We start from the raw sequence: 13,256 nt of genomic DNA, 5'->3' as shown, positions 1-13,256 counted from the left end.
CGGCGGCGGCGGCGGCGGCGGCGGCGGCGGCGGCGGCGGCGGCGGGACGGCCCTGGGGCCGCCCCGAGCGCGCCTTTCCGCCTGCGGCCGCTCGCGACCGGCGCTGGCCGGGCCGGCGCGCCCCGCAGGCAGCCGGAGCGCGGCCTCGGCCTCGGCGGGAGCGAGCCCCGGGCCGCAGGCGTTGGGAGGCGGCGCAGGCGGCCGCGGGCACTGACGGCGTCGCGGGGCGCTCCCGGGCGGAGGCGCGGCGGCGGCGGCGGCGGCGGCGCAGGGGGCGGAGGCAGGGGGCGCCCCCAGCCAGGATGCTGCGGTTCCTGCGCCGGACCTTTGGCCGCCGCTCCATGCAGCGCTACGCGCGGGGCGCGGCGGGGCGCGGGGCCGCCGGGCTGGGGGACGAGCGTGACGGGGGGCCGCGGGGGGGCCCGGCCGCCGTCGCCGCCGCCGCCTCCTCCTCCTCGACGCTGCCCGCCGCGCCGGGGGGCAGCGTGTTCCCGGCCGGGGGCGGGCCCCTGCTCACGGGCGGCGCGGCCGTGCACATCTCCGCCGCCGGCGCTGCCAAGGCCACCCTGTCCTGCCGCGTCTTCCTGCTCGACGGGACCGAAGTGAGCGTGGACCTGCCGGTGAGTGACGGGGCCGGTCCGTGGCACTGGCACCCCTTGGGACAGCTCCCCTCCTCCAGTGTTCCTCTCTGGGCGCCCCTCTTGTACCTCTTCGGGGATCCCTTCTTCCTTCTCCTGCGAGCACTCCCTATCCCTGCTTCCTTCTCGGGCCACTCCGTCCCGGTCTCTTCTGGAACCCTTTCTGTGGCCCCGTGCCCCCCTTTTTGGGACATTGCGCTGCTGCGTCGCGCCTTCTCCGGCTCCCACCTCGTCCCTCGGGCCTTACTCCCTCCCCTGCTCACCCAGTCCCCTCTTCCCGAGTCCCCGCCCCCTGGCGCGAGTGACCGGTGTTCCCCTTCCGCCCCCCAGGTTCCAGCAGGGGCCTTCTTGATGCTGGGCTATTGGTTAGAAAATCTCAAAGCAATGCGGGGCTGCCCCAATGTGGCTTGCTTGCCCCCACAAAGTCGCCACCAGGCCTTGTCGAGATGGCGGGGAGGAGAAGCCCCCTGGCCTGCTGCCCAGCAGGTGCCCCAAGTTTGGGAGGGAATCTGGGGACCATTTCTCTCCCGACCTCCTTGATGCCTGCCCCCGCCCCTTTCTCATCCCAAGGAGCCCCTACAGCTCTCAGCCTCCCAAGGGTTTGGGTGACTTGGGAGCTAACTCTAGAATCGACTCTCTTGGACCTGGCCAACTTTGCACCGGCAGAGACCTTTGCTGGGGCGCTGGGAGTCGGCCCTGGGGCGCCCACTGGGCCTAGTGCGCCGGACTCCCCCCCCTCCCCGCCCCCAACCTGGGGCAACGTGCATGCGGCGGCCAAGGGACCCCCGGGCGGCGGCGCCGGCTGCGGGGCCACCCGCCCACAGGTGGTTGCACCCCGCCCCCCTCCGGCAGTGAGCTAGGCTGGGCTGTTGGCCCCGCCAGGGCGTCCAGCTTTCTAGCCCGAAGGGGCCAGATGTGATCAAATCAAATCCGCACATTAATGGGCGCCTACTGGGCACCCGGCGCTGCGGCAGACGGTGCCTTTGGGAATCTTTGGGTGTGACTGAGGACACAGCGCCGATCAAGCTTTTAGACGAATGTCACAGATCATTACGAGGGTTTCACGCGGAAAAAAAAAAAGAACATACCTAGACTTCCAAAGGAAACATGTAGGCCTTCCCGGGTGGGGGAAATTCTTTAGACTTGGCGAGGGAACTAGGAACCTGTAAGGCTTTTAAATGGGAAAATCAGAGCCTGCTTGGCCTGGACTTTAATGCTGCCTTAGGTTTAATTTTAACAGTTTCAATTTATGGCAGTTTTATTTTTGTGCCTCCTAGTGCTCTCCATAGAGTATCATTTTGTTATGATAATACCCTTTTGGGGCCTTTCTATTCACGGAAAAGGAGCCAACGTTCCTGTGCTTAGATCTGTTGTCTTTAAAATAGCATTAAAATGTTACTCCTCCCCACCACTGAGGCTCTCCAGCTCCTCTTCAGCTGGGAGGGGAGGCCCCAAGAGCCAGGAGGATTGGAGAGGTGGGCAGCTGGTGTGTGGAGAGGATGTGGCGTATTTTGCATCTCGGATCAGGGAGAGGAATGCTCTCCCTGAGAACTTTGATGGTGCTCTTTGAGGATTTTCTTGTCTGTTCCCCAGGGATGATTCGTTTATAAAATGTGTTGCTTCTGTCAGGTTTGTGCGACAGGCTTAAGTGGTGTTTCTCAGATGAAAAACGCAAACTGAGTCAAGTGCATGCGTGGTGGATAAACCCAGACAGGTATACCAACGGACGGGTTGGGATGGGGCTGGAATGCTGACTTCTGCTGGCTGGTGGAGCCCTCACCGAGCGTGGGGGAGGGGGATATTTTACATCGATACAAAAGGTTGCTTGACAAAAGATTTCCCTGGGTGTTTTCTTTTCCCCCCGGGTTTTCTTAATGATGGCAGATTTCTTGATGCTTTACGTTGTGATAGAGCGAACCCCAAATTTTATTTATACAGACACACGCATATGTATAGCCACCCTGTCCAAAGACAAAATGCAGGCTTTTGTCATGTGAGCCCTCAGGGAAGAATGATCGAGAAAAATCACCAGTGAGCACGGCTCATCGATTTAAAGATTTATTAGCTATCAGAGCTGCGTCACACAGTCTCCTCTGCTAGTCTTCCCAGATCAGTTTTAGTTCCTGTAATTAATTCTCGGAGTACGAGGTTAGCGCCAGGCGGCCAGCTCCCAGTGAATTTGTACATGAATTTGTAGCACGCACGCTCCTTCCCAAGGCGCCTTTCCCCCGGCTCACTTTTTATGCTATCCCATTGGGCAGTTAGCCGCACTTATCTGGGTTCTCTTCTGCTTTCCTGGATTTTTACCACTTCCTGGGCTCTGGTGTTGCATTGCTGCCTGCCACACAGATAGGATTTACCTTTGGCTGCCATACCCCTAAGCTGGATTTTCTGTCCCCTGTCACTTGCACAGGCACCCCGTGCACTTGCCAGGCTAACTATGGCTCCTTTGTAATTAAAACCCTCTGGTGGTGTTAGCTTCAAGAATTCCTCTGCTCTGCATCCTCACGGTGGTGATGCATTGCCTTAAGCCATTTGATTAGCCTGGATCTGGTTTCAGATCACAGGGTCAGAAATGGACTAGGCCACAGCAGCACTTTCGGTGTGACCATGCCGGGGCGCCTCTGTCTGCGGTCAGCATTTATCGGGCGTCTCGAGTGTGCCACGCACCGTGCTGTGCACACAAAGGTGGACGAGAGGTGGCCCGGAGGCTCCTGGGAAACACAGGTAGAAGCACGGCGTTTTATTCTAAGCAGTGCTAAGTGATGTGAGGGGGGCTCACCCAGACAGGGTGCCGGTGGATGGGTGGGTTCTGGGCGCTTCCTGGACACTCTGACACTTGAGGTGGTAGGATCTCAAATCCATGTTCCTTGTGCATTTTTAGAATACTTACTGTGTCAAGTCCACTCCTGGGCTAAGCCATGGCCCGTGGTTTTATATACATAATAAAGGAAGAAGCACCTGTAATGGTCTTCAGCAGTCCTCTGACAGGGCCTGGAGCCCCCTTGTCTGCTGGTGGGCTGCATCCCCTAGCATGCCTGCCTGTTTGTAACCTTTGCCATGGTTCCTCAACCTTTGATAGAATGGGAACAAAGGGTCTTTTAAAAAATCCCTCTATAACATGCAGTCTAAAATGGACTTGCTGTACAAACCCGGCTTCCAGGGGAATCCCTGGCTCACCCTACAGACCAGAGAGGCATGGGGAGCTGCTCCTTGTCAGAAAACCTGGCCTTGCTTTGGAAGGTGCTGCCTGGCTCTCCTTAGAGCAGCCTGGCCCTGCCCAGCCCTCAGGTGTGCTCTGGTCTGGGCGGGGCGGGACTCACTTGGCCTACCCGAGACACTTTCCTTCTATTAATGCCGCTGAAGATCCCATTAGAGTGCTTGGCAGTGGCACCCGCTGTTGACTCATATTAGCTCTCTGTTGACTAAATCCCTGGCATCGCTTTTGCTCGTGTGGCTGTTGCTCAGCCCCGTCTCCCCCTCCCCTGCATGCACAGTCTTCCAGCAGCTCGGTGCAGAAAGCTGTGAGGGTGTGTGTGTGTGACTGGCTGGGTAGCACTCCCGCCATGCCTTGGAGGGCACGGCCTGTGGGCCTGGAGTAGTGCCATTGGCGCAGTCGCTTTCCCTGGATCTGGAATTCAGCACTGACTCACTGTGCTCCCGTGCAAGCAGGGAGAGCTTCAGAAGGGCCGTGCTTGAGTCTTGCAGGCTGGCTGTGCAGCCTTGGGCAGCTCAGGCTCTCTGCGCATTGATCTTCTGGTCTTTCAAATGGGAGCATTTGTTGGGAGGATTATGTGACCAACAGTCTACAAAGTTTCAGTACACGGCAGGCCACTGAAGGGTTGCTGGTAGGTTGTAATCGTACCCACTTCTCACACCTCTCTGGCCTACGGAAAGGGTTTGGAAGCATGTCTAGTAATGGATGTTAAAAACTAAAAAAAAAAAAAACAAAAAAAAACTGTGGCAGGAAGGCCAAACATCTCTTTTTGTGGAAATCGGAAGTTGTATGGGGTATGAGATGCTTTTTGAAAGTTTCACTTTAATTTTTTTTTTTAGGATTTTATTTATTTATTTATTTGAGAGAAAGAGAGTGGACATGGGGGAGGCGGGCAGAGGGAGATGCAGGCTCCTCGATGAGCAGGGAGCCAGATGTGGGGCCAATCCCAGGACCTGACATCGTGACCTCAGCGGAAGGCAGAGCCTTAACAGACTGAGCCACCCAGGCGCCCTGTTTCACTTTAGGTAAGGAAAGGATACCCCCACCCCCCGACCCCCCACCTCAAATGCAAGTTCTTAGAGTTTTAGAACTAGAATCTCTGATACAGAGGAACGCACATGATAGAACATAAAGATCATATACCTTATTTTGGAGTTGAAAGTGACCCTAGACAGCACATACCCTATCCTTTGTATATACGGGAAACTGAGGCCTGTGCATGGAGAGTGACTTCACTTTAGTCATTCAATGAAGAATTGGAATGGGTTACTCTGGGAACCCCGAGTGCCTAGCCTTTGGAGGTGAGTGTAGGATCAGTGGTAGAAAGACCGCCCCTCTAGTCCTGACACAGCATGGTGGAAAGGGGATGGGTATGTTCCTGGCCGTTGGTAGTAGGGCACATTTTCCTGAACAATGGGAAACTCCAGTAAAATGGCTCTCTAACTTCAGTGTACTCCACAGAGTGCGTCTGGGACTTTTTTTTTTTTCTCTCCAGTTAAAATTCCCAGGGTCCACCCCCAGAATTTCTGATTGAGTGGTTCAGGAAGCTGGCCTTCTAGCAAGTATCCCGGGTGATTCTGGTGAACGGGGTCCCTTCACCCACCCTGTGAAAAGCACCGGCTGTGGAACTGCGAGCGGAGGACAACCATGTTGGGCGTTAAAAACTGCTGTAGGCAGGGGAGCGCAGTGGTCCTCTATGAGCCGGGGGTTAGCAGTGTCACCCCTGAGCTATAGGGAGCCCATTTCTGTCATGGCGGAGTGAGGCTGGGGCAGTTGTGCTGCTGCCGTGGCCCAGGTGAGGGCTGACGAGGGCCTGGCCTGGAGGAGCGGGAAGAGGGCCAGAGCAGTTGGCAGGGGGAGTGAGTAGAGTGTATGGGGGGAGGGGAAGGCAGAGGCCTCGTGGGGTCTAGTGTGGAGGCGGGGAGGTCTTCACCCTCAGGTGTAGGAAGAAATGGGGGACCATAGAAGACACCCCAGAAAACAGAGGAAGGCAGCTCCTCATTTCCACCCTCTTCCAAGGGTCTGCGCGGATACCTTGCCTCAACCTGGGCCTCTGGATGGCTGGCTTTTTCCTGGCCCTGAGGGAAGGTATTGGCTCAAGGTGGCCCTCCAGTGCTGACCCCACCTCCACCCAATCCCAGCCCATGAGTGACGCCATGGGGAACCCCGGACCCCTACCTGGGTCGTGAGTTTGTGTATTTTTTTTTTTTTTTAAGATTTATTTATTTATTTATTTGAGAGAGAGAATGAGATAGAGCATGAGAGGGGGGAGGGTCAGAGGGAGAAGCAGACTCCCTGCTGAGCAGGGAGCCCGATGCGGGACTCGATCCCAGGACTCCAGGATCATGACCTGAGCCGAAGGCAGTCGCTTAACCAACTGAGCCACCCAGGTGCCCGAGTTTGTGTATTTTTAAAAATAGCTTTGTTTTGGGGCGCCTGGGTGGCTCAGTTCGTAAGCGTCTGCCTTCAGCTCAGGTCATGATCCCAGGGTCCGGGGATCGAGCCCTGCATCGGGCTCCTGGCTCAGCGGAGAGCCTGCTTCTCCCTCTCCCTCTGGCTGCCGCTCTGCCTACTTGTGCTCTCACTCCCTCTGTCAAATAAATAAATAAAATCTTAAAAAAAAAATAGCTTTGTTTTAAAGGAAGGCTAGTGGGAGCAGGGGGAGTTGGGGAGGAAGAGGGGTGAATGGTGAACATCCTTCCCAAATGGGATACAGGCGTGACCGCTATCACACCGTGGTTTCACATTTGCTGGATTGTCAGTGTTAATATGGGGGAGGGGGGTGTCTGTCAGCGTTCCCCGTGCCAGTAACATGACCCTACACTGGTCTAGGACCGAACAAATATTAACTTGCTAAGCACTTTCACGTGCATAATCTCATTGAATTCTGTCCCTAGTGCACCGCTGGGGATGAAGGCACAGGTCTGTTTAATTTTGAAATAGCAAAAGGTCAGCGTATGTGTGTGTGTGTTGGGGGGGGGTACTTTCCCTTAAATTCTTGCATAGGGACTTAGGAAAAAAAAATCCACTCAGTAACTGCAGAAATCCTCCACCCACAATTTGTCCTCAAAAGAGGTGTTCATCCTGGTGCCCTGCCTGAGTCCCTGCACCCAGCCTCTTCCACTCTGCCTCCACATGGCCTCCACCCCTGCCTCCACTCTGTCTGGAGTGTTCCCTTCAGCAGGCACCTGGTTCTGTGGGCCCCTAGGTTTCCTTCTCTGGCCCATGGCAGGTGCCTGCAGGCAGGGTCCACTGCTCATTCATCTTGCTGGGCTTTTTTTTTTTTCAGGTTGGTATGTGCCTTCGGCCCCTACTTGCATTTCATATTAGAACGTGCTTAAAGCAGAAAAACTAGAAAATAAATATAGAGAAGCCAGAGAAGTGGAAACATCTAAAATTTCATCAGAGATAACCACTGTTAAGATTGTGATGTATATCCATCTGCAGTTTTTTCTTTTTGTATTTAGTTATAAATATGTACTCAAAATGATGAATTTGCATGGGTTGATTGAAAGTCTCTCCAACCGCTTCAGGACAGTTGAATAGGGATCACAGACCTTGAGTTTGTGTCTCTTGGGGGTGGAGGCCCTTGGCCACCCCCCTTACCTTCCCAGGGACCCTTGGCTGGGGTGGAAGCCCCCCATGCTGGTTGCCATCCGAGCTGTCCACCTACACTGCCCCTGCCTGAGTGAGAAGCAAACTCCTCATCCTTGGAGCCTCTCCCCCCCATCATCTTTGCTTTCTGGCAGGTTTAAGGCCCTGCTGATGTGACCACAGAATTCTCTCACATCTGGGGGCTTGTGTTCTGAACACCTGCTTTGGGGTGGTTTCTGCTCCCTCACCTGCCAGGGATGCACATGCTCTGGCAGAGATGGGTGGGAGCCTTGCAGCCTCCCAGGTGTGCCCCCTCTGCCCTGATCCCCCCAGTCTCCTTCTGCAGCCTCTTGGGCTTCTCTCTAGAGCTGGATTTATCTCACTAGTCCCACTTGATTTTAAATCTGGTTTATTATTAATTGTTTTCCAAAATGTTTTTGTTTACCTGTAGTGTGTTGTCTTCAGCCAGCAAGGGCTTATTGAGCACTTATACCGCATTGAGCGTTGGGGAGGGCTCCACGAGGGATGAGATCATTGTAATATCAAAGGGGAAAACCGGTAAATACGTGTGCTCCTGGGAACAGCTGAACAGGGGGAGCAGCTGAACAGGGAGAGCAGCTGAACTGTGGAGTGGAGTTGGTGATGGTTGGATGCCCAAAGTGACATCAGGTTGTCCCAGAGGATGCACAGGAGTTCAGCTGTAGGTTTGGTCAGAAGGTGTCAGGGCAGAGGAAACAGCAGGTGCAAATGCATGGAGGTCGGAGCCAGAAAACCCCATTTCCTGGGCTCTGGGCTCCTTGGACTAGTGGCGGATTATGAGCTCTGGCTGTGTCCCTAAATCTTAAAGAAGCAAGCGATGAACCTTTAAGGCACGAGTGTGTGCCTTGAGCTAATCAGAGCTGAAGTCTTACTGAGCATTTGCTGTGTGCCTGGTCTGTGCTAAGTCCTTAAGGAATTGGCTGGTTGAATTCTCACAAAAACTTTGATGGTGTTATTGCTGTTAACCCTGACTTGTAGAGGGAAGAATCAGGGCTCAGTAGACAGGTTAAAACACTTGCCCATGTCACATAGCTAGTAAAGGTAGACTCCAGCTATAAGCTCAGACTGTCAGGAGAGATTTGTGGTCTGGAAAGTCTCTCTGACAGCAGGACTGGGCATTGGTTGGGGGGGAGGGGGAGTGGGTTCTGAGACTGTTTCTGGGTCCTGAGGTGGATGGGGACCTCTGAGCCTCCTTTGCAAGCCAGTTGGGATTTCCAGAAATCAGATTTACGTCTTTATTTTATTTTTTAAAATATTTATTTATTTAAGTAATCTCTACCCCCAATGTGGTGCTTAAACTCACGACTCAGAGACCAAGAGTCGCACACTCTTCCGACTGAGCCAGCCAGGTGCCCCCAGAGTTACATCTTTCAGTCACACTCATGGAATACAGTTTCGCCCAGAGTGCATTCTGGTTTGATGGCCATAATTTTTCAACACTGAGGTCAGAAGTAGGCTACATTTTCAAAAAGTGCTTAATAGAACAACACTAAACTTCTCACACAGAAAAGCATTTTACATATTCCCATCCTGCTGCATAGCAACTGGCTCCCGTCAGTCTTTGTACTTTCGTATACATGTGCATAAACATGGTGTAGAGTTTTTTTTTTTTTCTCCCATCCAAGCCTTCGTGACAAACCCCTCATCCGTTTGGTGTCCTTTTCTGTGATTATTCTAGATTAAATTCACCCCACAATCTCTGTATGTGTGTGTGCATGTGCTTGACGTGAGTAATACCTGTCTGTACCTGTCTTGGGGTTGGTGGTTGATATGCAAAGCACCTGGTCTCTTCTCTGTTGGGCAACCCTACCCCCTAGGCTTGCAGAATCTGTGTCACTTCCTCTAATTGCTACCGTGCGAGAAGGTATTATTACCCCGTTTACACGTGGTCTCAGGGAGCTTGTGGCCTTGGGCCACTCAGGTAATAAGTGTGGTAGGGTCACAATTGAATCTAGGTTTTCTGACTCATTTTCCAGTGCTCTTCCTCCAGCCCATGCTGGGCACACTCAGCCTCCCTGTTTGAAATGTGTGCTCCTGGGAACTCCTTTGTGATTTGACAGGTCAGAATTTCATGCAATAAAACCCCCTGTCATTCCTGAACCTCTTTGCCACTCGTTCTGTCTCTCATTTCTCCGGTTCTTTCCCCTAAAGTCATAGCTGGCTGAGTGCCCAGCATTTCCTTGTTGAAGCTAAGGACTGGAAGATGCGATCCCCAGGGTCCTGTGCCACCTGTGGGGTCATCTGGAGCTTCCTTGTTTCCCAGCACGGAACTCGGTCGCAAAAGTAGGACTGTCCCTGCTGCCAGCCCAGCTGGGGGGACGTGGACCGCCTGGTTCCGCAGGGGCCTGCAGCGCGGCGTCCCTCAGCCCTGTCGTGTGGCCTCCACACCTGTTTCTTTTCGATTTTGTTGTCTGTGTCGTACCTGACCTCTGAGCAGGTGGGTTGAGGTAGGCGTGATAGTGCTTCTCCTTTAGCCTACCTCCAGGCTTGCTAGGCTGCAACCACTTTGAATTGCGGGTTGTTTTTTTCTTTAATTGTGATAAAGTCAGTAACATAAAACTTATCATTTTAACCATTTTTGGGTAGACAGCTCAGTGGCATGGAGCGCATTCACATAGCTGTGCGGTTATCACCACTGTCTGTCTCCAGGTTGTTTTCACCTTTCCACACTGAAACTCTGTACCCATTAAACAGTGATTCTGTGATTCTCCGTGCCCGCCTCCCCGCAGCCCCTGGCAACCACGCTTCTACCTCCTGTCTCTACGAATTTGACTACTCCAGTTGTCTTACATAAGTGGAATCGTGCAGTATTTATCCTTTTGTGTCTGACTCCTCTCACGGCGTAGTATCTTCAGGGTTCATCCATAGTGTGGGGTGCATCAGAATGCCCGTCCTTTTTCAGGCTGCGTACTAGTCCAGTGCATGCATACCCCGCATTTCGTTATGGATTTTTGTGCAGGTCCAGGCCTTCCTAACTCAGTCCTGCCTGTTCGTTAGTGTCACTGCCATTGGCGGCTCGGATGTCCCCAGCCCTCCCTTCGTGGTTTTATTCTTGGCATCTGGCACCTCTCCCCTGAAACTCTTCTGCTTCATGCTGGTCATCCCTCCCGGGTTCTCTGCTTTTAGTTTTCCCCCTTACACTTTTGTCTGAGTTGCTCCGTGTGGGCAGGTCCTCAGTCTTTAAATTTTTTGGTACTGAAAATATAAATACAAAAGAGTGTACCATGAATAGTTTAAAGAAAAATCATACCATGAACATCTATGTACCCACCACCGAGCTTAAAAACAAAGACATCGGGATGCTTGGTTAAGCGTCTGCCTTCGGCTCAGATCATGATCCCAGGGTCCTGGGATCGAGCAGCCCCCCCCCGCCCCCGCTCAGCGGGGAGTCTACTTCTCCCTCTCTCCCTCTGCTCCTCCCCCTGCTCATGCGCTCTCTCTCACTCTCTCAAATAAGTAAATAAAATCTTTAAAAACAAGTCAAAAAATACAAAGACATCAGCAATGCTGTTAAAGCCCCCGATGCTTCTCCTGACCACACTTCCCGCCCTTCTGCCCTCCTGAAATATGTCTCTCATCCTTTCCTTTTCTATGTTATAGGTTTATGGCATCTGTATGTTTATCCAAATGATATATTGTTAGTTTTGTGTGTTTGTAAACTTTATATAAGTGGATTTTTTCAATACCGTGTTCATGAGATTTGTCCATATTGATGTTGTTGCTCTGTAGTATTCCATTGCACAAATCTACTGAAATTTATCCTTTGCTGGTGGACATTTGGGATGTTTCCGGTTTGGGGTTGTTAGGGGAAAATGCTGCTTTGAACCTCCTGGAATGAGTCTCCTGGTGTATATATGCAAGCAAGCCTCTCTCCTGGGTATGCACTCAGGAGTGGACTGGCTGGGAGGGCGGTGGGCAGGTCCCTGTAAGATCATGCGAAATTGTTTTCCCAGAGTCCCAGCAGCATATAAAAGCGTCTGTGAATCCATTCTTCCACACTTGGCGTTGTGCAGCTTTTTTGGTTTTACCAGTCTAGTGGAAGTTCATGGAAACTCATTGTGGTCTTCACTCTTCAGTTGGTGATGAGGTTGAGTGTCTCTACATATGTTTATGAACCATAACCGTATTTCCTCCTGGAAGGCTTCATTCTGTGATTTTTGCCTATTTTTTAGTTGTCCTGTTTTTCCTGTTGTGTTCAGTTCTTTCCCTGCTAGTCTTTATGAGATTGTCCCCAGTGTGCCTTCTTCTTCTCAGGTAACCTCATGGAACAAGAGAGAACACTTCTGTCTAAGTCTCCCATGCAGGCCTTTCCTTACTAACTGGGGATTAATGTTTTGACTTCAGTTTTGCTGTGCATGAATTTTGGAGTCAGTTGCCGCTCATGGTTTTTGGTGAGGAACTGTAGGATCTATAGATTTCACTTCAATTCTGCCTACTTTTTTTTTCAGTTTTTACTATTGAAATTTCTAAGCATATTCAAAAGAGGAGAGAATCCAGTGTACGTACCACATAATGAACATAATGAACCCCAAGTACCCATCATCAAGCTTCATCACCTGTCAATATAGCCACTCGTTCCATCTGTATCCTCACCCCGTCCCTTCCCAACGATTTCTTTTTTGAAAAATTTTATTTAACAGAGAGCACAAGCAGGGGGAGCGGCAAAGGGTGAGGGAGAAGCAGTCTCCCCACTGAGCAGGGAGCCCAATGTGGGGGCTTGACCCCAGGACTCTGGGATCATGACCTGAGCCAAGGCAGATGCTTACCCGACTGAGCCACCCAGGCTCCCCCTTTCCCAATGATTTTAAAACAAACTCCAAACATGTAATTTCAAACTTGTACTTCAGTGCACATCTCTAAAAGACAAGGGCTATATTTTTATAAATAGATCCACTATACTAGTAAAACACCTAAAAAAATGTTTGGTATCAGAAGATATTTAGTCAGTGTTCAGATTTTCCTGTTTGGTTTGTGAGCAAAACAAACATTCATTGCATTTGGTTTATATTTTATCTAAAGCTTTATAAAAATTTTTTTCAAAATACTTTTCCCTAGCTTATTGAGGTATAATTGACAAATAAAAATCATATACATTTGGAGTGTAAAGCTTGGTGATTTGATAGAGGTATATAAATTGTAAAAACTGTTCCTATGCATCAAGGTAATGAACATGTTTGTTGCCTCACCAGTTACAGTGGTGTGTATCTTAGTAAATTTCTGAGATCCACTGTTTTAGCAAATTTCAAGTATATTGTACATTATAATTAACTAAAGTCACCATTGCTGTATATGAGACCCCCAAAACTTGTTCACCCTTTCACTGAAAGTTTGTGTTCTTTGACCGACATCTCCCCATTTTCCCTACCCAACAATTTAAAGCTCTTAATCTAGAGTTTTCCCCTCTCACCTTTTTGGGGTTATTTATTTGCTGATTTGTCCTATAGTAGTTTCTCACTTTCGGGATTTTGTTGCTGGCATCCTCAACATTTGTTTACCCTGAGGTGCCCTCGGTACAGGGAACTGGCATTATTTGAAGCATCTGACTCCGGGCACACAGAGCAATAAGACAGGTTCCTTGCCCTCAGGAAGCTTGGGTGGAGACAAGTTACTACACCTGGTGTGAAGAGTGCCATAGAGAATTTTAAATAAGCTCAAAGGAAGGTCTAAGGTAGGGGGACTGAGTGGGAGAAATGGGCAACCAGAAAATCTCAGAAAGAAAGTTGGGCTCTGAAGACAAATGGGAGAACAGCCTTCCTGCTGGCCACATC

The 13,256-nt window shown here is 51.3% G+C and overlaps 1 protein-coding gene across 5 annotated transcripts in view; it reads left to right on the top strand.

Moving 5' to 3' along the window:
• Nucleotides 1–302: 302 nt before the first annotated feature.
• Nucleotides 303–13,256, top strand: part of EPB41L4B (erythrocyte membrane protein band 4.1 like 4B) — a 122,128-nt gene continuing 109,174 nt past the window's right edge. For all 5 annotated transcript variants that reach the window (XM_028108774.2, XM_088018738.1, XM_088018737.1 and 2 more), the window contains exon 1: nucleotides 303–620. In XM_028108774.2, the coding sequence (XP_027964575.1) occupies nucleotides 303–620 (318 nt within the window). The remainder of the gene's footprint in view (nucleotides 621–13,256) is intronic.

The sequence above is a fragment of the Eumetopias jubatus genome, unplaced genomic scaffold, assembly GCF_037043125.1.
Source record: "Eumetopias jubatus isolate StellerSeaLion01/CBP00866 unplaced genomic scaffold, mEumJub1_p1.0 scaffold_15, whole genome shotgun sequence".
In the NCBI taxonomy this organism is placed as follows: domain Eukaryota; kingdom Metazoa; phylum Chordata; class Mammalia; order Carnivora; family Otariidae; genus Eumetopias; species Eumetopias jubatus.
This window is presented reverse-complemented; position numbering and strand designations above follow the sequence as displayed.